This window comes from Piliocolobus tephrosceles, chromosome 13, assembly GCF_002776525.5.
Source record: "Piliocolobus tephrosceles isolate RC106 chromosome 13, ASM277652v3, whole genome shotgun sequence".
NCBI lineage: Eukaryota > Metazoa > Chordata > Mammalia > Primates > Cercopithecidae > Piliocolobus > Piliocolobus tephrosceles.
In genome coordinates this window covers 64540486-64565409 of record NC_045446.1, presented here as the reverse complement: position 1 = coordinate 64565409, position 24924 = coordinate 64540486, and the positions used below count along the sequence as shown (strand labels likewise).

The 24924-nt window shown below is 38.3% G+C and overlaps 1 protein-coding gene across 2 annotated transcripts in view; it reads left to right on the top strand.

Moving 5' to 3' along the window:
* Nucleotides 1-269: 269 nt before the first annotated feature.
* Nucleotides 270-24924, top strand: part of PGM2L1 (phosphoglucomutase 2 like 1) — a 61358-nt gene continuing 36703 nt past the window's right edge. For both annotated transcript variants that reach the window (XM_023209409.2, XM_023209408.3), the window contains exons 1-2: nucleotides 270-978; nucleotides 23387-23554. In XM_023209409.2, coding sequence (XP_023065177.1) covers nucleotides 868-978; nucleotides 23387-23554 — 279 coding nt within the window. In that variant the 5' untranslated portion in view covers nucleotides 270-867. The remainder of the gene's footprint in view (nucleotides 979-23386; nucleotides 23555-24924) is intronic.

Here is a 24924-nt window from a genome sequence, read left to right as displayed (position 1 = left end):
GATACCACTTTGCCCCCTTACTATGTCATTCCTTGTTTAATTTAATGCCAGGGCCACATACCGCAGCATAACTAATAGGGATAGGGCATCCATAGGGAACTACCTCGAAGTAGAAAGGGAGGTAACGGAGGGCGCGGAGCTGCTGGGAGTCGTAGTCTCGGCGGCGGTCTCCACTGAGCTCAAAGGAAAGAACTACAACTCCCGTGAGGCAATGCGCGGACAGCTCGCACAGCCCCTCCTCCCACAACCGGCGCGTGCCCCCAAGAGATACTGGGGGTCTGCGCGCGCGCTGGGGATCTGCAGGGCAAGCGCGAAGGCAGCTTCCTAGTGGTAGCCGTGAGAGCAGATCGAGGAAAGGAGACCCATGGCAAATTAAAAAATAAAAATAACCGTACACTAGTGCCTCACCACCCGGACGGGCTGTAAACCCATGCTACTTCGGAGTCGTGGGGAGCGCGCTCCCGGACTCCAGCCTAGAGCTTCGCGGACTTAAATCTGCAGAGGCGGGAAGGGGCGGGGCCTAAGGCGCTGGGCAGGGCCCTAGGCTGTGCGGGCGGCGGCGGCGGCTGCGGCGGCGGCGGGGCCAGGACCCAGATATCTGGCACTGTTGTTCTCTGGCTGCACGACCGCCTCAGTCACTTCGCCCAGAGACCCCGACCTGGTCCGCTGGGGAGCAGGCGGCCATAAACCCCTCTCTCCCGGTTCCCTGACGCCGCAGCAGGAGCTGTTACAAACACCCTGCGATTGGTCTCCAATGCCCTTCAGTGAGGTGGGGACGCCCGGACCCTGGTGAGCGAACCCCAGGCCACCCCCCACCCCAACTCAGTGTCTTCGCCGGCCCCCGGCCCTTACACCTGTCTGGTCGCCATGGCTGAAAACACAGAGGGGGATCTGAACTCCAACCTGCTCCACGCCCCCTACCACACCGGGGACCCTCAGCTGGACACGGCCATCGGGCAGTGGCTCCGCTGGGATAAGGTGGGTACCTGGTCAGCCTGGCCTCCGCCGTCGCCTCCCCCACATAGTCTGCTCTTTCCTATGCCCACCCAGCGCCCCACGGGCTGCAGAGGAAATGGCTCGGGACACCGGGCGGGGGGCAGCGGAGCAGGGCGTTGCCACCCACCTATGCGTGGGGTTCCTCCTTCGGTCCGCCAGAGCCGAACATCTGCATCGCTTCCTTCTGCGGTGCTCTCAATTGTAACCTCCCTTCCTCTTCTTTACCCTCTTTCCCTTCAAGTGCTGTCCTCCCTTTTTTTTTCAAAAAAAAAAAAAAAAAAAAAAATCATTGTAAGTTATACCCTAAACAACGATTTCCTTTCCCTTTTTCTCCCTTAACTTCCTTCTCCACAAACCTGAAAGTGGTTTCTGGCACCCTTACTGGGCGTTTCTAACCTCTATCTGCTTTAGTTCTGGTCTGGTGTGTTTCCTCCTGTCGCTAGGTAGTCGCTGGTCTTCTATCACTCCTTGGTATTTTCTAGTATCACTAGATACTAGAAAGGCAAGGCGCTTACCTCTTCTTTCTCCTGCTGGCAGCTCTTGGGAAAGGCAAGGCGCTTACCTCTTCTTTCTCCTGCTGGCAGCTATTTTCTGGAATTAATCTGTTCAAGGAATCGTGTTTTCCAGGTTTCATATGGTACTCTTAATACAGGATTGTTTTTGCCTTAACCCTTACTTCTCTACCAACACCTCCCCACCCACCCTCCGCCCCCACCTCCAAATTGTTGCGGTAATTAAACCTTGTGCGGGCATTTGGGATGGATTTGTGACCATCAGAATTAAAATGCAGCTATCTTACTTGTAAAAGAGGTCCCTGGTGGCTCAAACAAAGGCAGATAATCCAAGCTTTTGCTTTGTCAAGTGCATAAAATTTTTGTTGAAGTAGAGAAGGCAGCACATTTAAAATGGAATTAATGACACTGAATTAAGGAATTTGTATGGTATTATGTGACATCATGTTGTACAAATGAATTTCCTTAAGGCTTCTCTTTCTGAAAGTTTTGTTTTTACTTTGTTCATTCATTCATTCAGCAAAAAAATATTGAATGCCGAGTGTGTGTTTTAGGTCTTGTTAGACCCAGGAAATACTTGTGAGGAAAATAGAAAGGGTTCCTGCCCTCAATAAGCCTCAGTTAGCAGATGAGGAAGACCAACAAATAAGCAGTTACAATGAGGTATTTGGTGTTAATTGGTCATATGTATATTGGACGAATAATTCTTTCTCTACAGTCTAATGCTTCTCAAACCTTAATGTGCTTACAGGTCACCTGGGAATCTTGAAATAACAGATTCTGATTCAGGAGGCGTGGGGTGGGGCCTCGGATTCTGCCTAAGAATGAATTTCCAGGTGATACTAATGCTGCTGGTCTGTGGACCACACTTGGAGCAGCAAAACTTTTTGTTCTCTTTAGGTGCCAGTTTTAACTATACTTTTCCTAATGAGTTGATTTTTTTCCCTGATTGATTTTTTTTTTTTTTAAACAGGGTCTCTCTGTGTTGTCCAGGCTGCAGTGCAGTAGCACAATCGTAGCTCACTGCACCCACTGCAGCCTTGAACTCCTGAGCTCAAGTCATCTTTTTGCCTTAGCCTGCTGAGTAGCTGGGACTATAGGCACATGCCACCATGCCCAGCTTGTGGGTCACATTGTGTTGCCCAGGCTTGTCTTGAACTCTGGGCCTCAAGAGATTCTCCCACCTCAGCCTCCCAAAGTGTTGGGATTATAGGTGTGAACCACCTCACCCAGCCCCTGAAAAAGAATGGAGAGAGGTTGGGCACAGTGGCTCACGCTTGTACTGCTAGCACTCTGGGAGGCCAAGGCGGGCAGATCATCTGAGGTCAGGAGTTCAAGACCAGCCTGACCAACATAGTGAAACCCTGTCTCTACTAAAAATACAAAAAAAAAAAAAAAATTACCCAGGCGAAGTGGCACATGCCTGTAGTCCCAGCTACTCGAAGGCTGAGGCCAGAGAATCACTTGAACCCGGCAAGCGGAGGTTGCAGTGAGCTGAGATCGTTCCACTGTACTCTAGCCTGGGTGACAGAGTGAGACTCCATCTCAAAAATAAATAAAGCAAAACAACATAAAATAAAAATAATGAAGATAAAAATTCATCAAAAGTGGAAGATAAATTCTTAATTTGTATTTAAAGTGCCTCTGAACATAAGGCATTGGCTGAAACCTGTGAGAGACAGAAAGATGAAATAGATATGGATCATACCGTTAAAGAACATAGAAGGGAAGGAAAAGCATAAATAATAGGGGCAAGTAATAAGTATCCTTAACAGAGGAATAGATTTAGGTAATTTGTTAATAAATATAATAAATTTCTTCATTGATCCTTTCTTAATAGGAGAGAATATATTTGATGGAGAAATCATACCTACTGTAGATTGATACTATAGAGAAGCTAGACTATGTCTCAGGGCACTGAAATTTAGAGTGCAGAAATGTTAAGATCAGACTCATAGCATTTCTTACATTATACATTGATGACATGGGTAGTCTTTTAACATAGAGAAACTGAGTTTAACACCTGATGAATACCTATTTAATTAAAACAGGAACCAACTGCCACCAATTATTCATGACTCAGATGAGGCATATAATCAGTTATAAATTGATTCGAGGTCAATTTGTTACTTGCATTGGTCACTAAAATTACTAATCTTAGTCTCGGTTGGTGTATTTGAAAAGTCTTTATGAAAAAAATGTTATTTGTGCTTGAACTTTCAGAATTAGTTAAAATTAGACTTGCTAACATAAGGAGAACTATGACAAGCATAGAGAGAAATTTTAATGTGTGTATTAAGAACTTTTATTTCTGCTGTTGCTCAGGGTACATAGAAAATTTTGGAAGGATATGTAAAGACCAGGTCATAGAAGGGCTTTAGTATGTTTTGAAGGGCTTAAATACACACAGGTGTGCATGTAAATATTAAAAAGAAAACAATGCAACAAGATGGGCTGTTTATTGGGGCAGTTTGGGGTACTCCACGTAGTTTCTATGGGGTGGCTTTCTGTTGGTAAATTTACAAGTCCAGAATGTGACCTTCCAGTTCCTGAGCCTTCAGCCTAGTTTGTTAGCCTACCTTGTCTCAGGATGGACTCACTGTGCTCAGTGTCACAGAAACTGATGTCTGAATTCAGAATGTTTTATTAATGTATGGTACAGATGTAATAGCTCAGTAGATTTGTTTCTATTCAGGGCATTTTCTAGATGCACCATAGGAGAAGTCAAAAGAAGATTTTTAGTGGTCATGAAATCAAATCACAGGGAGTCAGATATATGACACAAACATTTAACAGCATCAACCTGTAATAAGTAAATGCACACATCTCCACAATGGGATTGTCTTACCACTAGAACCCAAAAAGTCCTAGATCAAGGCATTTCTCCTCCAGGCAGTGAACAGATGACTCTACTACAGTGCTCTCTCCTTCTATGCTCTAGGGCTAAGTCACTCACCTCCTTCCTAGTTCTTTTTTTCAGTACTTTCATACATTCTGTCAAATTATAGACAAGTTGTGCTGGCCCAGAAGCCAGGTTCTCTCAATATAATATGTCCTGTTCTTTATGCATTGTTAATTTTCTTTTTAAAAGCAGTCCTATATGTAAGATGTTAGGCCTGGCAAAGTGGATGGATCAGTGGCTGGATGGGGAATAGAGCTGGGACATAGGGCAGAGCTGCTCAGCCTGCTATAGCAGCTGCCACAAAGGTGTTGAACTTCCTATATATCGACAATGATGTGGAGGCAGGAATTGGCCATGGCATTTTAAGAAATAGCAAGTAGAGCACTCTGGTCTCAGAATGTAGGTCTGTGTTGAGAAAGAGTATCATGTAAAGTTCAAGGTAGCATAGGCTTATAAAAAGCCTGAAAATGGAAATAAAATACTTCAATCTAGGCCAGTGATTCAAACATTAGTCTAACGGTAGAAGTTTTTTTCAGTGTCACTCGCGTGATTTTCTGTGCCTCCTAATGTAGCCCAGGTAGAAAAGGTAATGAGTGAATTTCCTTTTAAATCATCCTTATGTGATGGGAAATACACCCATGACATTCCTCGACAAAGGTGGTCTACGCCAGGGTCATTGTGTGGAGACCCAAAGAGATTGTGGACATTATCCAGTTACGGAGCTTAGATGGGCGCTTGGATCTGCCACCTAGTTCAATCCACTTTTTATAATACTAGTTTATATAACATTTTTTGTTCACATTTTTCTAATACTGAATTTGGCATTTAATCAATGAAGAGTGCAGAACATATACATATGGCTTTATTACGTTTGGGAAATGCTAGTCCTTATTCCTTGAATTTATTTCTGTAGTGTTTCAACTTTGGTAAAATGCTCTAAGTCTCGTTTGCTATTCATAGCAACAGTGTGTTAGGCAGGTAGTAGTTATCCCCATTTTTACAAGTAAAGAAACTTAAGCTCATAAAAGAAAAGTGACTTGCTCAAGGAGATATGGCTTTTAAGTGGTAAAATTAGGACTCAAACCTAGGTCATCTGACTTTTACTGTATTCTTATCACTGGTAGACTCCATAAAGCAAATGTATAATACATGTTAGTGACAACATAAGCTAAGTTTCAAGGCCCTCATTAAAACCATTTTATTGGCTTTTATAAAGCTGGAGTAGGATGTAATATTATGCAGAATAAATTGCCATGGATTTTTTTTTTAAGAGCTGAACAGTTGCTTTGGTCTCCTTGGCAACAGTGTTCTCCTTCTGTCCAAGAAATTTAGTACATATAAATGAATATTTGGATTTTTCTTTTTAGAATTCAAATTCATTTTTTCTTTTTACTTCCAAATTTCCTACATTTTCTCGTTTTCATCATTTTATTTGCAATTTATTTTTTTTGAAGAAATACATACTTATGATTTTAAAAAATAGTACAGAAGGGAAAACAATGATCCTAACTGCCTCTTCTTTTCCTCAGTTTACTCCTTATAAGTCATTTTAAGTTTCTTTTTAGTTATTTTTGTGGTTACCATGGAAAGACCAAGTAATAGACTAGAACCGCTATTTCTTGATGTATTTTAAAGCTTTAGATATTATCTGTCAGATATATCCCTGTGCTATGAAAAATGGGAATTCACTCACTATTCTCTATGTCTCCTGAATTTTGATAGTTACGCTATTAGCATTAGTCATTTCGAAAGTTTAAACAATATAATTAATGCTAGCAAAGTTTGCAGGACAATAAGTGCAACTAACAAACAGAGCTTCCAACTGGCCATTCTGTTTAAGGGGAGACTGGCAGAAAACATACTCTATACATGAAAACAGAGAAAACCCATACCAGCTTATATAAGGTACCTAGCGTAGTCAAATACACAGAAACAGAAAACAGAATGTTGGGTACCAGCAGCTAAAAATCTATTGATGTTAAAGCTAACTAACGATCAAACCATAAAAAGGAAATAAGCTGCATGCAAAATAAGTAAAGCAATGGATACAGGAAAAAAACTGAGTTAAGTCAGGGAACACAAGAACTTAATGTTTTTTGATTAAATAAGACAATTATTCCATCAAATAAGGAAATATGCTATGAAAAAAGAACAGGAAACAATAATGAGCTCTTGGAAATTAAGAAAAAAACATTGACACACCACCCCTGCTAAATGCAATAGAAAATATAGAAGTTAAAGTTGAGGAAACATAGCAAAGGAAATAGGAAATATGAGGAAGTTGACATGGAGTAACTTCCCCAGAAATCCAATGTAAAGAAATCCTAGATGATAACAGTGTACTGATCCACACTGGGGTTCCAGAAATATGTCTTAAAAAAGAATTCAGCATCTATGCCATAAATAGTAAAAAGCTGGAAGATGTTAGTAATATGGTGAAGATGGCGTGTTATTTCTGGTCAACAACATTAGAAAAAAAAAGAAGAAAAGAAAAAGCAGTTACCCAAGGAAGGGAAGGAGGGAGGGAGGAGGAAGACAGGAAGAAAGTAGGAAGGGAGGGAGGGAAGGAAAGAATGAAGGACCCGAATAAGCAAGGAAAGACAAAGCTGAGTAAGTTAAGTTGTGATCTAAAAATGAAGCCAACTAAAATGGTGCATCATTTTGAACAACTAATTGATGGATCTTAAGGAAAGAAAAACAGATCTCCAGAGCTTTTTCATCATGCTAAACTGAATTTCTGTACCCATTAAATAACTCCCCATTTCTTCATCCCCTAAGCCTCTAGCAGCCACCATTTTGCTTTCTGTTTCTATGAATTTGACTACTCTACGTACCTCATGTAAGTGGCATCATACAGTATTTGTCTTTCTATGACTAGCTTATTTCACTTAGCATAATGCCTTCATGTTTAATCCATGTTGAAGATGAGATTTCATTTTGATTATAGAACAAAATGTACATGTTATCAAGTTATTTTGGGTTTGGGCTTATTGCGCTTTGTTTCATGCTACTTTTTTGTCCGTGGAAATTGCATCTGCTCCTCAGTACCCACTGACCCCTTCCTCCAGTTCTTTTTACATTGTAGGTTTAGGCCTTTTGTTCCTTTACTATCACTGTAATAAGTTCTCAGGGAGGGAAGACAAGTGTTTAAGTCTTTCATCTTGAACCAAAAGTCTTTATACTTTTATTTCTTCAAATTAAAAATGTACTTGAAACTGAAAACAGCTAAGATGTCCTTCAATAGGTGAATGAATAAGCAAACTGTTGCATATCAAATATTATTCAGTGATTAAAACAAATCAGCTGTCAAGCCACGAAAAGAGATGAGCTATCAAGCTGTGAAAAGATGGAGAAACCTCAAATGTAGATTGCTTACTGAAAGAAGATGGTGTGGAAAAACTACATAATGTAGTAACTTTTCCGTAGATATATTTGAAAAGGAGTGATTCATATCTGAAAGCCCTTCATGTCTCACCTGGCAGTTTTCAAAATAGGTAGACTAGCTACTTCTGTTTGTTATTTGGGGGACTTCTTTGCCCTGTTTTTTTAGTTTTTTGGTTTTTTTTCTTTCATAAAATCTGTTTGTTTAGTTCCTTTAAGTTTTCTACAAGGCCATTAGAAAACCTATTTGGATATGTCTTTGATCTAAAATTATTTTCCTGGCCGGGCGCAGTGGCTTACGCCTGTAATCCTAGCACTTTGGGAGGCTGAGGCAAGCAGATCATCTGAGGTCAGGAGTTCGAGACCAGCCTGGCCAACATGGCGAAACCCCATCTCTGTTAAAAATACAAAAAATTAGCCAGGCGTGGTGGCACTTGCCTGTAATCCCAGCTACCTAGGAGGCTGAGGCAGGAGAATTACTGGAACCCAGGAGGCAGAGGCTGCAGTGAGCTGAGATCACGCCACTGCACTCCAGCCTGAGTGACAGAGCGAGACTCCATCTCAAAAAAAAAAAATTTTTTTTTAAAGTATTATTCCTATCTGTTCCTCTCCTCTTATTTAAAAAAATCAGAAAGGATGTGGAGAATCTAATAAAAAGGGATTTGTCATCATTTGATTCTTCCAGGCTTTACTTGTGAGACACAGTGAATTAACAAAAGAATATACATCTTATTATATTTCATTAGCTCAGGGTTTTTGTTTTGTATTGTTTTGTAGAGAAACAGGGTCTCACCCTGTCACCTAGGCTAGAGTGCAGTGTGATCATAGCTCACTGCAGCTTCCTGGGCTCAAGTGATCCTTCTACCTCAGTTTCCCAAGTGGCTGGGACTACAGGCACAAGCCACCACACCTGGTTACATTAGCTTGTATTTCAATGATAATCCCTGGATAATCTAAATCAGATTTCTTTCATCCTTCCTTTTGGAGAGACAGCACGATTGGTTTGTTTCGTGGAGAAACCTATCTTTACCTAATTTATGTCTATTTGGTTTTTTAGAAATATTTCCCTCAAAATAAAAAGTTGATTAGTAATTTAGTGCAGATTTTACTGAAGGAGTATTGTTTTCATTAGTCAACTGCGATCTGCATTACTACTAATTAATACTGAGGCTGCTGCCCTCTAGTGTCGGGAGTTAATGGAGAAAATGATCTATGCTGGTGAGGAATAGGCAGGAAGGCAGTGAGATAGTGTTGCCAATCCTCATAGGATCTTTTATACCAAATCATTTAATGAGCAGTGTATCTTGCCAAACAAAACAATGGAAATGGCCATATTTAATGCCTTAAAGAGTATGAAGACTATAATATGCTAAATGAAAAATACCATATATCTCTGATTCAAAGACATTTTAATGTTTACCTTGTTAGAAAACCTCTTTAATGTAAGTAGTGGTTTTATGTTGTGTTTCTGCTTCAGAATTTTTTCACATCATTTCTCTCTGAAATAGTTCATTATTTATATAAGTAAAAATGAGGAAAAAACCTAAGTGTCCATGAATAAAGAAATGGTAACATAAACTGGAACACTCTGGAGTGAAAAGAATAGCATGGTTCTATATGTATTAAAAGGACCTCCAAGATATATAGACATAAAGAGAGATATAGATACATAGGTATGCAAGTTTATATTTTTTAAAATTTTATTTTATTGTAGTAAGAACACTTAACATGAGATGTACCCTCTTAACAGATTTTCCAGTATTCAATACAGTATGGTTAACTGTAGGTACATCTCTAGAATGTCTAGGTACATCTAGAATGTCTAGGTACCTAGAATCTCTAGGTACATCTCTAGCACATCTCTAGAATGTATTCATCTGGCTTAACTGCAACTTTATGCCCCTTGCATAGCAGCTCTCTATTCCTCCTTCCCTCCCAGCAGCTGGCAACCACCATTCCACTCTTTGATTCTATGAATTTGACTATTTTAGATACCTCATATAAGTGAAATCATGCAGTATTTGCCGCTCTGCAAGATATATGTGAAATAAGCAAGTTATAGAACAACATATACAATATGATGCCATATATATAAAAAAAGAGTTAAAGCAAAACTGTATTTTACAGGTATGTAGATGTGTAGTAAAGGTCTGGAAGAATGTATTACAAACCGTAAGCAGCACCTCTAAAGATAGGGTCTGGGAATGAGAGTAATGGTCAACGACGTCTGTAGCTTTATCTGTGTTATTAGTATTTTTTAAATAAGAGAAATCTGTTAATATAATTCATAATAATTAAAGTAAAATTTAAAATATAAACAAAAATTAAGTGGTTAACTGTCTGACATTGGCTTTTAAGGGCAATAGGAGTTCAAAGTCAGGAAGATTTTTTATAAGAGGGAGAATTTGAGCTGGGACTTGAAGGGTAAGTAGGATACGAATAGATAACAGATACGGGGGCAGAAAATTTAAAGTGGACACAGTAGAATAATAAAATGGAAAATAACACTGATCAGGGAAATGAAACTGAGCAGGAAGCATGCAGAAACCATAAAGAGATTTCTTAAGTATAGCGTGTGTATTGTGCTACTGTGGTGAGTAAGTATAGGTGAAGGAAAACTAGATTTTATGAGTGATCATGTACCAGACATGGTACTTACTAGATGCTTTCATGTAGAAAGTCTCTTAATTCTCCCAGATTGTTTGAGGTAGTTATTTCCATTTTTTTTTTTTCCTTTTTGTGGAGAACGGGGTCTCGCTGTATTACCCAGGCAGGTCTCGAACTCCTGGGCTCAAGCTATCCTCACGCCTCTGCCTCCCTGAGAGCTGGGATTACAGGCGTGAGCCACCGCGCCCGGCCTCAGTTATTTCCATTTTTTTAAGCCTATACACAAACCCAGGCTCAGAGAAGTATAGAGAGAGGGGGCTATTTGAATCCAAGAAGGTTTCAAACTCCTCTGCCCTTTGGGATCTGACCCCAACCTTTCTAATTTTTACATTTGATGTAATGAGAATTGAACTCTATTGCTGATTCTTGGCTGATTAATCTGGCTGCAGCATGTAATTAGGATGAGATGGAATGGAGTTGTGGAGGGGATCCTAGAAACTCTCATAGAAATGTAGATATAAAAGTTTTACATAAGGATGTTTGCTTTGTAAGAAAATCAGGAAAAAAAAGCCATGAGACTTACTAGCAAATTCATCTCTATCTTCTTTTTAAAAAGACAGAAAATGATAGCTCCCATTCTGTTAAATCATATATTTTGCTAACTTTGAATCACATCTTTTAAAAGAAAGATATTAGAATTTAAATTCCCATGTCCACCTCTCTGATTCCATTCTCCTCCCTTCTTCCTTTCCTCAAAGTAACCAAAGCATATCTAGGAATACTAGGGTTTTGTTTGATTTTCTTGTTCAGTTAAAATATAATTTTGTTTTTCACTTAAATGAAGATAACTGTGGGAGGCTGGTTGTGGTGGCTCATGCCTGTAATCCCAGCATTTTGGGAGGCCAGGGCAGGAGGATCGCTTGAGCCCCGGAGTTTGAGACCAGCCTGGGCAAAGTAGGGAGACCTCGTCTCTACAAAAAGTAAGTAAAATTAGCTGGGCATGGTGGCATATGCCTATAGTTCCAGCTACTTGGGAGGCTTAGGTGGGAGGCTTGCTTGAGCCCGGGAGGTTGAGGCTGCAGTGAGCTATGATGGCACCACTGCACTCCAGCCTGGGTGACAGAGTGGGACCCTGCCTCAAAAAAAAATTTTTTTTTTTTTTTTTTTTTTTTTTACAGATATTGCCAAATTGCATTACAGAGAGTGTGCACCAATGTATTCTTCTACCAACAATATATAAAAGTGCCTGCTTTCTCAAATTCTTGACTCCACAATGCAGTATCAAATATTTGTCTTTGCCATTGTGAAAAATAAAAACCATATTTTATTTTAGCTTTAATTTCCATTTTTCTTATCAGTGAAGTTGTATATTTTCATTTACTTAAAAGATACCTGTATTTCCTTTTCTATGAACTGTTTTCATTTCTTTTGCTAGCTTTTCTATCAAGTTATTAATCTTTTCTCCTGTTTTAATGCTAAAGAAATAAGCCTTTGATTTATAGTGTATTACAAATGTTTTTTCTCAGTTTGTCTTTTGAATTTATATATGTAATTTTTATCATGTAGAATATAATTATAATTTTATTGACAGCATAGTTTTTCACTTGGTAAATATATCATATTTAACCATTTCCTTTTTGCTGGATGTCTTATTCTGATTTTTAAAAACTATTTTGAATAATGCTGAGAGCATCATTTTGCATACAACTTTTTCCCTTAGATTATTTCCGTAACATGTAAAGATGACATATACATATAGAGATATTTAGCTTCTGAGAAATGCAGTCAGACCATAATTGTAGCCTAATTTCAGAAGAATATGAAAATTGGGCTTTATTGAAAAAGAAAAAGCATATTATTGTTTCCTTTCTTGGTAGTTTTCATGCTGATGGGCAGGGTTCTCCTGTTGGTAGTATTTTCGCCATTTCAAAATATGCATGAAACATCAAGCTATGAATCTTTTATCTGGTATACGGGTATACGTTAAATTAAGCACAAAACTATGGAATCTCAGTTGACAGAAACCTAGATATTATCTTATTTAAGCTCCTACTCAGAATAAAAACATGTTCTGTAGTATCCCAAATAGGTAACTTCCATGTGAGAACATTTCTGGTATAGTGGAGTCTTGTCTTACTTAGGAGTTAGATTCCAAAGTCAATAAATAATGAAAATGGTATAAAATTTTAAAATCACCCTTGTAAACCCTTAAATTGTCCAAGAACTACAAGATACATGATTTGAAGTATCTATCCTTATATAGTAATATATAAGAATATGTTAACATATGTAATGTGCCATATATAATAGAGCACATGCACAAAATACAATTTTAATATTTAGGAGGCAGGGCTAAATACATATAGTGGAGTACATGTAAGTTAAGCGTAATAAAGCCATACTATATAGTGCAGTGTTGTATGGTAGAAAGACTTCTAGAAATGACAGATGAGGTAATTTGGACAATCTTCCTCCAACAACTGGAAAAAATAGATAAAATATAGATTTAAAAATCTGTTTGAAGGTGTTATTTAATGTTAATCAAGAGTTTCCAGTTCAAGATTTGGAAGAAGAAGGAAATTCCAGGCCACAGTCTAGAAGAAGACAGAAATTCAGAGAGCTGAGTTTAGTATTTAGGGCCACTTTTGCCCAGGGCACATTTACTGATCAGGATAGGCAGCTAAGAAGATTGGCAGTCTTTTTGTTGGTCTTGCTAGTATAGAGGGACAAAAATTGGAATCTAGGCCATATTGCGGGTAGAGACCCTGAGAACACTCTTACTTTAGAAGTCCAAAGGGCTGCCCTGTGAATACTGGTGAACTCAAAGTAAACACTCCTCGTACAGACTATATTCCAGTTTTGAGTCATTTGGATGGCTTGGAAGTTGGATTAAAGTGAACTTAGATTGCTAGTGCTTTCAGATGCCTAAGAAAAGCAGGCCAGGCGCGGTGGCTCAAGCCTGTAATCCCAGCACTTTGGGAGGCCGAGACGGGCGGATCACGAGGTCAGGAGATCGAGACCATCCTGGCGAACACGGTGAAACCCCGTCTCTACTAAAAAAATACAAAAAACTAGCCGGGCGAGGTGGCGGGCACCTGTAGTCCCAGCTACTCGGGAGGCTGAGGCAGGAGAAGGAGCTTGCAGTGAGCCGAGATCGCGCCACTGCACTCCAGCCTGGGCGACAGAGCGAGACTCCGTCTCAAAAAAAAAAAAAAAAAAGAAATTCTGAAACTGAAGAAATACAATAACCAAAATTAAGAATTCAATGAACAAATTTAACAACACTTTAGAGAGGAATCAGAGAGAGAATTAGCAAACTACAAGATAGGTCAGTGAAAAATATTCAGAACAAAGCATGGAATGACAAAAGGATTGGGGGGAAGTGGGGGAATAAAAGAGAGGCTATGAGACATAAGATGATACAGGAAGAGGTCTAACATGCTATTCATTGGAATCTGTTAAGAAGAGGAAAGAGATAGTTACTATGAAATTTCCTAAAGTGATGAATGACATTAATCCACAGGTTAAGAGTTTGGTGTTCCAAAGGAATACAAATCATTCTGTTACAAATATATATGCACACCTATGTTCATTGCAGCACTATTCACAATAACAAAGACATGGGATCAATCCAAATGCCCTTCAGTGATAGAGTGGATAAAGAAAATGTAATATATATATCTCTCCATAGAATACTATGTATACATAAAAAGGATTGAGAGCATGTTCTTTGTAAGGACATGGATGGAGCTGGAAGCCATTATCCTCAGCAAACTAACACAGGAACAGAAAACCGAACACCGCATGTTCTCACTTACAAGTGAGAGCTGAAAAATGAGAACACATGGACACGGGGAGGGGAACAACACACACTGGGGCCTGTTGGGGAGGCGTGGGGAGGGAGAGCATCAGGATAAATAGCTAATGCATGTGGGACTTAATACCTAGGTGATGGGTTGATAGGTGCAGCAAACCACCATGGCACACATTTACCTATGTAACCTGCACATGTATCTGGAATATAAAATAAAGTAAAATTTTAAATAAGAGTTTGGGGTTAATTTGTATTCTGTAAACTTTTCTCCTTGATTACATAAGTAATCCTTCCCTATGAAGATATAAGGAACAATAACATTTTTTTAGTTTTATTTTTCTACGCATTTATGTATATTTTACAAATTTGGAATTGTATTACACATATGGTTATATACTTACCCCCCTAATATATCTAAGTGTTTTTGCATATTAAAATTCTATTGTGATTTTTTAATACGTTATTTTAATGTATTATTACATCAGCCTTTTTATTTAACTAGTTTTCTTTTCTTTTTTTTTTTTGAGATGGAGTCTTGCTCGGTTGCCCAGGCTGGAGTGCAGTGGCCGGATCTCAGCTCACTGCAAGCTCTGCCTCCCGGGTTCACGCCATTCTCCTGCCTCAGCCTCCCGAGTAGCTGGGACTAACAGGCGCCTGCCATCTCGCCCGGCTAGTTTTTTTGTATTTTTTAGTAGAGACGGGGTTTCACTGTGTTAGCCAGGATGGTCTCGATCTCCTGACCTCGTGATCCGCCCATCTCGGCCTCCCAAAGTGCTGGGATTATAGGCTTGAGCCACCGCGCGTGGCCACCAGTTTTCTATTAACATGTGGTTTGCTTACTTTTTTTATTATTATTAATATTACTTTAGTGAATATCCTTATGACTAAATCATAACGTGCATCCGTGATTATTTCCTCGGGATAAATTTCTAGAAGTAGAATTACTAAAACAAAGACTATTTAATATTAAGCTACTTAAAACATTGGCAAATTGTCATCTGAGATGTTGTATCGATTTATAGTCCCTCTAGCAGATTGTATTTTTTTAAAGATGGCTGCAACTATATGTCCCATTCCACATGTTGTTACTGTGTGACTTTGGTACTCCTTAATTGAATGGTGGGATCTGTGTTCCCTCTGCTGGAACCTGGGTGGATCTTTGTAGCTGCCTAAAGAAATATAGTACAAAGCAGGTGCGGTGGCTCATGCCTGTAATCTCAGCACTTTGGGAAGTTGAAGTGGGAGTATTGCCTGAAGCTAGGAGTTCAAGCCCAGCCTGGGCAACATGGCAAGACCCCATCTCTTTAAAAAATTAAAAAGCCAGGCATAGTGGTGTATGCCTGTAGTCTCAGCTACTTGGGAGGCTGAGGTAGGAAGATTGCTTGAGACTGGGAGGTGGAGGCTGCAGTGAGACATGTTTTTCTCCACAGTACTCCAGCCTACATGACAGAGTGAGACTCTGCCTCAAAAAAATAAAAATAACAATAATAAATACAGTGCAGTGGAAATTAACATGCCTTTCAGAGCTAGGCCATAAAAGGTAATATGACTTCCACTTGGCTTGCTTGTTTATTGGACACTTGCCTTTGGAACCCAACATTGCAAGGGAACCAAGGCCACAAGGAGTGGCCTCTGTAGGTGTGCCATTTGATGGCCTCCACTAGGCCCCAGCCTACAGTCAGCATCACTGCCAGATAGGCCTACAGCAGTACACAGACAAGCCATCCTGGCTGTGCCCTTTCTGAATTCCTAACCCATAGAAACTATGAAAGATAATTAATGATTATTGATTGAAACCATTAAGTTTAAAGTGGTTTTTTACTAAGCCATAGCAATAAATATACTCTCATTCCGCAGCACTGGGCTTATTCATTTTAAAAACTCTTAATCAATTTTTAGGTGAAAAAATGGTATCTTGTTTTAATTTTCATTTCCTTGGTTACTAGAGTTAATTTTCATTCCCCAGCACTGGGCTTACTCATTTTAAAAATTCTTAATAAGTTTTTAGGTGAAAAACGGTATCTTGTTTTAATTTTCATTTCCTAGGTTACTACTGGGGGCCGGGGAGGGGAGGGGAAGCAATGGTTAGTGTGCTGGGTATAGATATTATTTCAAACTCAGTAAGTCTAATACTGAACTCCATTATCTCTCTACTCCCAACTTGTTCCTCACCCTCCTTGCTCCACAATCCAACTCCTACTAATCTTTCACTTTTCAGTTCAAGTATTACTTCCACTGGGTGCAGTGGCTGACACCTGTAATTCTAGCACTTTGGGGAGGCCAAGACAGGAGGATCACTTGAGCCCAGGAGGTCCAGGCTACAGTGAGCTGATATGTCACCACTGTACTCCAGCCTGAGCAACAGAACGGACTCTGTCTCAAAAAAAAAAAAAAAAGAAAGAAAGAAAAAGAAAAACACAAACAAACAAAAAACCCTACAAATATGCCAAAGTTTCAGTGGCTTACACAGTGTAAGTTTATTTCTTGCTGACGTTACAGCCCAGTGCTGGTCCATGAGGTAGGAGGTAAAGGAGGGGGATTTTGTTCCATGAAATCATTTATTCCATCTTGTTGCTACATACTCCTGTAGGTCCTTAGAGTCCTCTCTGTTTAATGGGTAAATGGGGAAAGAGGAGTGGTGGGGGAGTAGGTCTGGGGCTAGGCATGGAAGTAGTGCACATCTCTTTCATATCCAGTGACCATAACTCTGTCACATGGTCTCATTTAGCTCCAAGGGAGGCTGGCCATGGTGCCCAGGGAAAAGACTAGAACATGATTCTTGTTTTTTACAGGTGAGGATACTGGAGTGAAATTACCTGTTCAAGGTCATAAAGCTAGTAATAGATGTTACTGGAGCCCTTGAACTTAGTACACTTAGTGCCTTCCATGATCACTTACTGACAAAACCTATAGAGTCTGAAAAGTTAATCTCAAAAATCATCACATATGCTTGGAATCTAAAGTCTAAGGAAAGGTGAAGTTACTTGTTCAGGATGATTTAGCTAAGCAATTGCTGACTCAAGATCAGGGCCAAACCTTCTAGAATTATTACTTCAGTGATCTTTCTCTCCTACAGTGGTCTACTGAGCACATTAGCCAATAATTGGATTCTTTGTTGGTCAAGAAAAGTATGATGTGTCACAATATTTGTACAAAGACAATAAACATTTGAAATATTTTATGTTGACTACCTTATATGAGAAATATTTTTTACTTAAAGCTTAACAGAGACAAGTTTGACTATGTAATTGAACAGTAAAATTGAGCTCATTGTATGTGCTCTGTTAAAATTATAGTTTTTTTTAAACAAAGATAGTTTTTTTGAAACAAAATAATTAACTTTTTTAAATCTTTCACACTAATTTGTTATATCTAATATTCTTAAATGATAATATTATATTTCAAGGATTATTTTCTACTTTGGGGGTACTTAGTACTTCATTTTGTGGATATGATTTTTGTGTTTATTAAGCAATTATTCAAATAAATCTCATTTTATATGATGAGCATATTTTATATTCAAGTTTTTTGTCTAAGCCAAATTTATGTTAATTTCTACCAATTTTTTTAAGATAGGGAAACTAAATTTAGAATTACACAAAAATTATTTAAATAGGAAAGAATGATTAGTTTAGCATGAATATAGTTTGGACTTAATAAGGAAACATCTGATTTAGAAAACCTGTTCTGCTCCAAGACTCTAGACTTGGATCTTCAAATTGGCTTACCCTCAGAAGTAAATGTCAGCTGTGTTTACCTTTCAGATTTTCAGATTGCACTTTCCTATTTTAACTTCTGGTTAGAAATAAACTTTAAAATTTGTTTGTCTTTCATTCACGATGGGGGTCAAAATAATAAATAGATAAAAAAATGTTTTTCTCTGTAGTTATATAAAACTGGTATTATTTAGACATAAGTCTCTGTCATTAACATTTAAAAATGTTATGTACAATTTTGCAACTTTAGATATATTTGAGTTATTAAGAGTCAATTTTGTATATTGGCTCCCCTTTAGATGTATAACAATATTAGAATTTGCGATTTTTTTTTTTTAGACAGAGTTTCACTCTTGTTATCCAGGCTGGAGTGCAAATGGCATGATCTCGGCTCACTGTAACCTCCGCCTCCCAGGTTCAAGTGATTCTCCTGCTTCACCCTCCTGAGTAGCTGGGATTATAGGTGCCCACCAGCATGCCTGGCTAATTTTTTGTATTTTTAGTAGAGGCAAGGTTTCACCATGTTGGCCAGGCTGGTCTCAAACTCCTGACCTCAGGTGATCCATCCACCTCAGCCTCCCAAAGTGCTAGGATTACAAGCATAAGCCACCGTGCCCAGACTGAATTTGGGATTTTAAATATATATTATGTTCTTTTAGGTCTGTTCCAATCTTCTAAACAATGCGATTCATGTTTTTGAGTGTATTTAAGCTGTTAGGTTTTGTACTAGAATACTAATAAGAGTAGATTCAAATTATGTTAGAATTATTAAAATAGTAGGTTTATCAGATAAATAGGAAAAAAGATTTACAGGTAATCTCTTCAATATGGTTTGGCTGTTTTGTCCCCTGTAAATCTCATGTTGAAATGTGACCTCCAGTGTTGGAGGTGGGTCCTGGTGGGAGGCGTTTGGGTCATGGGGGTGGTTCCCTCATGAATAGCTTGGTTCTCTGCTGGTGATAATAAGGAGTTGTCACGCTGTTAGTTCACGTGAGAGGTGATTGTTGAAGAGCCTGGCAGCTCTCTTTTGTTCCCTCATTCACCATGTGATAAGCTGGCTATTCTTCCCTTCTGTTATGACTGAAAGCTTCCTGGGCCTCACCAGAAGTGGAGCAGATGCTGGTGCTATGCTTGTACAGCCTGCAGAACTGTGAGCCAAATAAATCTTATTTCTTTATGAATTACCCAGCCTCAAGTATTCCTTTATACCAATGCAGACAAGCTAACACACTTCTCATTGGCAAACTTGATTACATTTTTTACACTCTTTTATACACATTTATATTTATTATACATAAATAATATAGAAGTCCCTAGTTATGAACAGAATAGGTTCAGAAAACTTGGGCAAGTTCAAAATAATCCTTCGTAAGTGAATGTTAGTACTTTCATTGGTCGGCAGGCAGAGTTGATGTGAATTTTGGTCTGGTGTGTAACCTTCTTCACATCTGTGAAAGTTTGTAAGAAGTTAATTTTTTTCAGTGATTTTAGAAAAATCAATTCTTTCATGTTTTCTTTGAATTTGAGCCTTATAGTTCTACAATATGGAAAAAAGAAAACTCCACAAGTATTATGTAAGAAGATACTTTCTTTTCTTCATTTCAGCCATGTAAAGTTGAAGCAAACCATAGGATTAGAACATAAAGGAAAATTTTTGGTATACAGGTAAAATTCGAAAATAATGCATGGCTTTTTTCTATATTCTGCACCTTACTGACTTCATACTAAACAATTAGCTTTATTACCGATGAAGTACAGAGAAATGCTAATAGTCACTAAAATCTTTTCGATTTTCTGCAGGATTACTTTTTTGGAGTACTAAAATTGTTAGGAATCTGAGATATGCTAGTTAAAAGCAAATTTATTTCAGATTGAATGCATTTACTTTCTAAATAATTAATTTTCATTTTATATAATAGGTCAGTGTGTATTTTTTTTTTTTTTAATTGAGACAGAGTCTTACTCTGTTGCCCAGGCTGGAGTGCAGTGGCGCGATCTCGGCTCACTAAATTGCCTCCCTGGTTCAAGTGATTCTCCTGCCTCAGTCTCCCAAGTAGCTGGGACTACAGGCACACGCTACCATGCCCAGCTAATTTTTGTATTTTTAGTAGAGAGAAGGTTTTGCTATGTTGGCCAGACTGGTCTTGAACTCCTGACCTCAGGTGATCTGCCCGCCTCAACCTCCCTAAGTGCTGTGATTACAGACGTGACCCAACGTGCCCAGCCTGGTGTGTATGTTTCTTGAAAGCAGGTCAGTCAAATAGCTTTCCTACTGTCTTCCTCCTCTTTTTTTTTTTTCTTGACTAGGCTTCTACCCCCAAGTAATCAATGAATTGTAAATAAGAGAGCACATTTAGAAAGCAAACAATAATTTGCATTTGAGAGAACACCAATATATGTTTTTATAGATTCAGATCTTATCAGTAGCTTTCTGTGAATGGGAAAAGGAGAGCAATTTGTGAGGTAAAAAATCATTCACATCACACACAAGTAGAGGTTTTTCTGAGCCATCATGAATACCTAACTAGTTTTTAACCATAAAAAAGTAGTATATACATAAAATATCCAAACAGCATCATGGCTCTCCAATAAAAATAAGTCACTTTTCTATTTGAAACCCCATGCCTAATATCCCCTTCAGAGGTAATCACGATTTTTAGTCTCTTATTTTTGCATGGAATGCTTCTAGATGATGTATAAATATACACATACCTCTTTTTATATAAATGAAAACACTGTATATACTCTTCTGCTCTCCTTTTCCTTTATTATACCTGAGTTCAACATGAAAATTTTATTTAAAAATAATTAGTTGGCTGGGCGCAGTGGCTCATGCCTGTAATCCCACACTTTCGGAGACTGAGGCGGACGGATCACAAAGTCAGGAGATGGAGACCATCCTGGCTAACACGGTGAAACCTCGTCTCTACTAAAAACACAAAAAATTAGCCGGGCGTGGTGGCGGGCGCCTGTAGTCCAAGCTTCTTGGGAGGCTGAGGCAGGAGAATGGTGTGAACCCGGGAGGCAGCGGAGCTTGCAGTGAGCCAAGATCGTGCCACTGCACTCCAGCCTGGGCGACAGAGCGAGACTCCGTCTCAAAAAATAATAATAATAATAATAATAATAAATTTATAATTCTTTAGAATCTTCATATATTATAGTTTATAAAATCATAGTGATATAATGACTTTAGAAAAAAATACAGATGTAAGTTCATCTGAATGGAGAATATGTGATGATATGGCTGCGTAGATAGCTTTTTAGGTTATATTTTTAAAAGTTTATAACATCAACATCTAATTTAATGTCTCACTGTTAAACAGTGGAGAAATCTGAATGTAAAGTAGATTTCAAATGCCTGTTGTCATAATTATTTAGCTCTTTTTGCCATAAAAGTGTATTTGTTATGTCTAGTATATCATGATTCTTTATTCATTTTCATTTTTCTCTAACTTACAAGCTTTTCAACAACCAGGAATTAGGTTAGTACTGCTTGTGAAGTCTGTAATTGGGAATGGAATTTTTAGGCCCTACTCTAGTAGCTGTACAGTTAAACATTAGGTAGTATACTCAGTAACCAACAGCATTTATGTCTGGTGGATCATTTATATATATGTGTGTGTGTGTATATATATGTATATATATGTGTATGTGTATATACATATATACTCATTAGATATATATACATACACTATGTATACATACTACATATACACACATATACACCTACTGTATATATGCACACATATATACTATATACACATATATACTATATATACATACTATATATATATATACACACTATACCTGTAATAAAAAGGAACATCATTTTGCTTTGTAACTGGAATTAAATTGTTATCAGAAGCATTATTAACACCCCAACACAATTATTTTGTTTGTAGTGAGATGGCATAGGCTTTAGAGCCAGACCAGCTTAGGTTCCCAAACTGTCTAAATTTCCAGTGCCAGCTCAGTGATACTAGGCTCCCTCTCTAAATCTTAGTTTCCTCCTCTATACAATGGTAATATTAATAATAATACTACCCATACAGGTGCTGCAGTGAACCTTCTTATATGAATAAATGTTATTGTTCATGTGAAGGTATTTTTGTGGACAGAAATCTATGGGCCAAAAGGCATGTGCAATTTAAAATTTGATACTTGCTGTAAAACCACTGTAAAAAGACTATCCCGATTTACATTCCTACTAGCAGGGTATTACAGTGCTATGTACCCTCTAAACGTGAAGAGTCTATTCAATTTTTGCCATTCTTATGCCCATCTTTAAATGTTAGCCCTCTTCAAGTCTCTTTGACCTATGAAATCTAGTGGTATCTTAGAAATGATAGTATCCCAGATATTGTTATTCATATTTTTCCCTTAAGAGCTATTCATATTTTTATGTAGGTTATTTGTAAGTGTGTGCCATTTATGAAACAGAAGCTCCTTGAGTCTGGATTTTATATATATATACACACATATATATTTATGTATATATAAAACTAATAGATGTTAAAGCATATATATTTATATGCGTATATAAATATATTTATATTTATATATTTATATATATAAAACTAATAGATGTTAAAGCATATATATATGTGTCTCGGCCTCCCAAAGTGCTGGGATTACAGGTGTGAGCCACTGCGCCCAGCCGAAACTTGATATTCTTTTGTGAAGCACCATTTTCAGTGACAACTATTCTTGAGATTTATGAAAATAAGTTAAAGTACATGACAATGAAATACAGAATCCCAAATATAGATGTTGGCATGCCCTGCCTCACAAACCATGTTTGGAATGAATTTGTATTCTCATTCTTAATTAAGTTCACACTTAACACATAAAATATTTTTATGGTCAATTTGTGCCATAGATAAATTGAATTGTTTTCTGTGATTTTTAGGCAGTAGAAAGGAATATCTGTTCATTTTGAATTGCAGAGGTCTACGTAGGTAACTGGTAGGCATGTTTTGATGGTATTTATCCAGTAGTGTCTCTATTTCTCTTAAAACTTAATGTATTAGCCAGGCTGTAGTCCTAGCTACTCAAGAGGCTGAGGCTAGATCACTTGAGCCCAGGAGTTTGAGGTTACAGTGAGCTATGATTGAAATCTAACATAGACTCTAACTTAATTGATGTCATTTTTTACTAAGAGGTTTATTTTGGATTCAAAGCTCTTAAATATCAAATTTTTTTAAAAAGAACATTCTTTAATATGCTATACAAATGCTATAAAATTTAGAGATATGTAAATCACCCTCAACAGGCCCTTTCTCCTTTGGGGACTCAGTGAATGGCAGGTATTATTTTATCATACGTACAAAGAAGTAGCACTGTGGAATTTATATTGAATGTTGAACCTTGTGATATATACATATTGACCCCTCCGAATGGCTTAATATTAGGACTCTGCTTGGATTCCTGGTTAAGTTTTAATGCTTCTTCTTTATAGAATCCCAAAACAAAAGAGCAGATTGAAAACCTGTTACGGAATGGGATGAACAAGGAGCTGCGAGATCGTCTTTGTTGCCGAATGACTTTTGGGACTGCAGGACTTCGTTCTGCCATGGGGGCAGGGTTTTGCTATATTAATGACCTTACAGTAATACAGTCAACACAGGTAAGTGTTATCAAGTATTAAGAGTGTACTTTTGACCAGACATGGTGGCTCATGCCTGTAATCCCATCTCTTTGGGAGGCTGAGGCGGGCGGATCACAAGGTCAAGAGATCGAAATCATCCTGGCCAACATAGTGAAACCCCATCTCTACTAAAAATACAAAAATTAGCTGGGCATGGTGGCGCGTGCCTGTAGTCTCAGCTACTTGGGAGGCTGAGGCAGGAGAATTGCTTGAACCTGGGAGTCGGAGGTTGCAGTGAGCCGAGATTGCACCACTGCATTCCAGCCTGAGGACAGAGCAAGACTCTGTCTCAAAAAAAAAGTGTACTTTTTCTCAGTCTGTTTTTTTTTTTTAATTTATAAATTAGGTAGTGCCATTCTAAACGCACACACACAGAAAGCTTTATTTCCCAGAAGTTACTCTTATATAAGTAAAAACTGTAGACTCAATTCTGACCTTTAGTCTTGCCCAAGATTTTAGAAGTCATTTATGTATCTTCATGGTCACAGACTGACTTTCTGATTAAGAGTTATTTTGGTTGCCATTGTCAACTTCTTTTTTTTTTTTTTTTTTTTTGAGGCGGAGTCTTGCTCTGTTGCCCGGGCTGGAGTGCAGTGGCCGGATCTCAGCTCACTGCAAGCTCCGCCTCCCGGGTCCACGCCATTCTCCTGCCTCAGCCTCCGGAGTAGCTGGGACTACAGGCGCCCGCCACCTCGCCCGGCTAGTTTTTTTTTTTTTTTGTATTTTTAGTAGAGACGGGGTTTCACCGTGTTAGCCAGGATGGTCTCGATCTCCTGACCTCGTGATCCGCCCGTCTCGGCCTCCCAAAGTGCTGGGATTACAGGCTTGAGCCACCGCGCCCGGCCGCCATTGTCAACTTCTTAACAATGTTGCTTTGCATTTGAAACCAAGAAGTGTATATTAGCATATCCAATTAATACAAAGAAACAAACTTAGATAGAAGAAAATAACTACTCATTTTGGCATATGGCCATTTATAAAGGTTAACCAGAATTTGGAAAATTTAGTTGAAAATATTTTCCTTTATCACATATCCTTTATGTGGGTTTCTATATCCACATGAGAGTTAATATTGTTGTGTAATATGATACAATTTGTTTTACTTCTCTCCATTGTTATGCAGCTCACTCTAGAAACAAATTGCTTCTCTTTGCAAGTGAATCATCCTGTTTCAAATAACGATACTTTTGAGGCCAATAATGTATTTAACTTATACTAAAAATAGTTCTGGGCTAGAGAATTATTCAGTAGACATAATTCTAATTGATACTCCCAAACAGTAAATCATCTTTAGCCTTATTCTGAGAGAATTCTCTAAAACCAAGGCTTAATGCAGAGGTAGGAGAGAA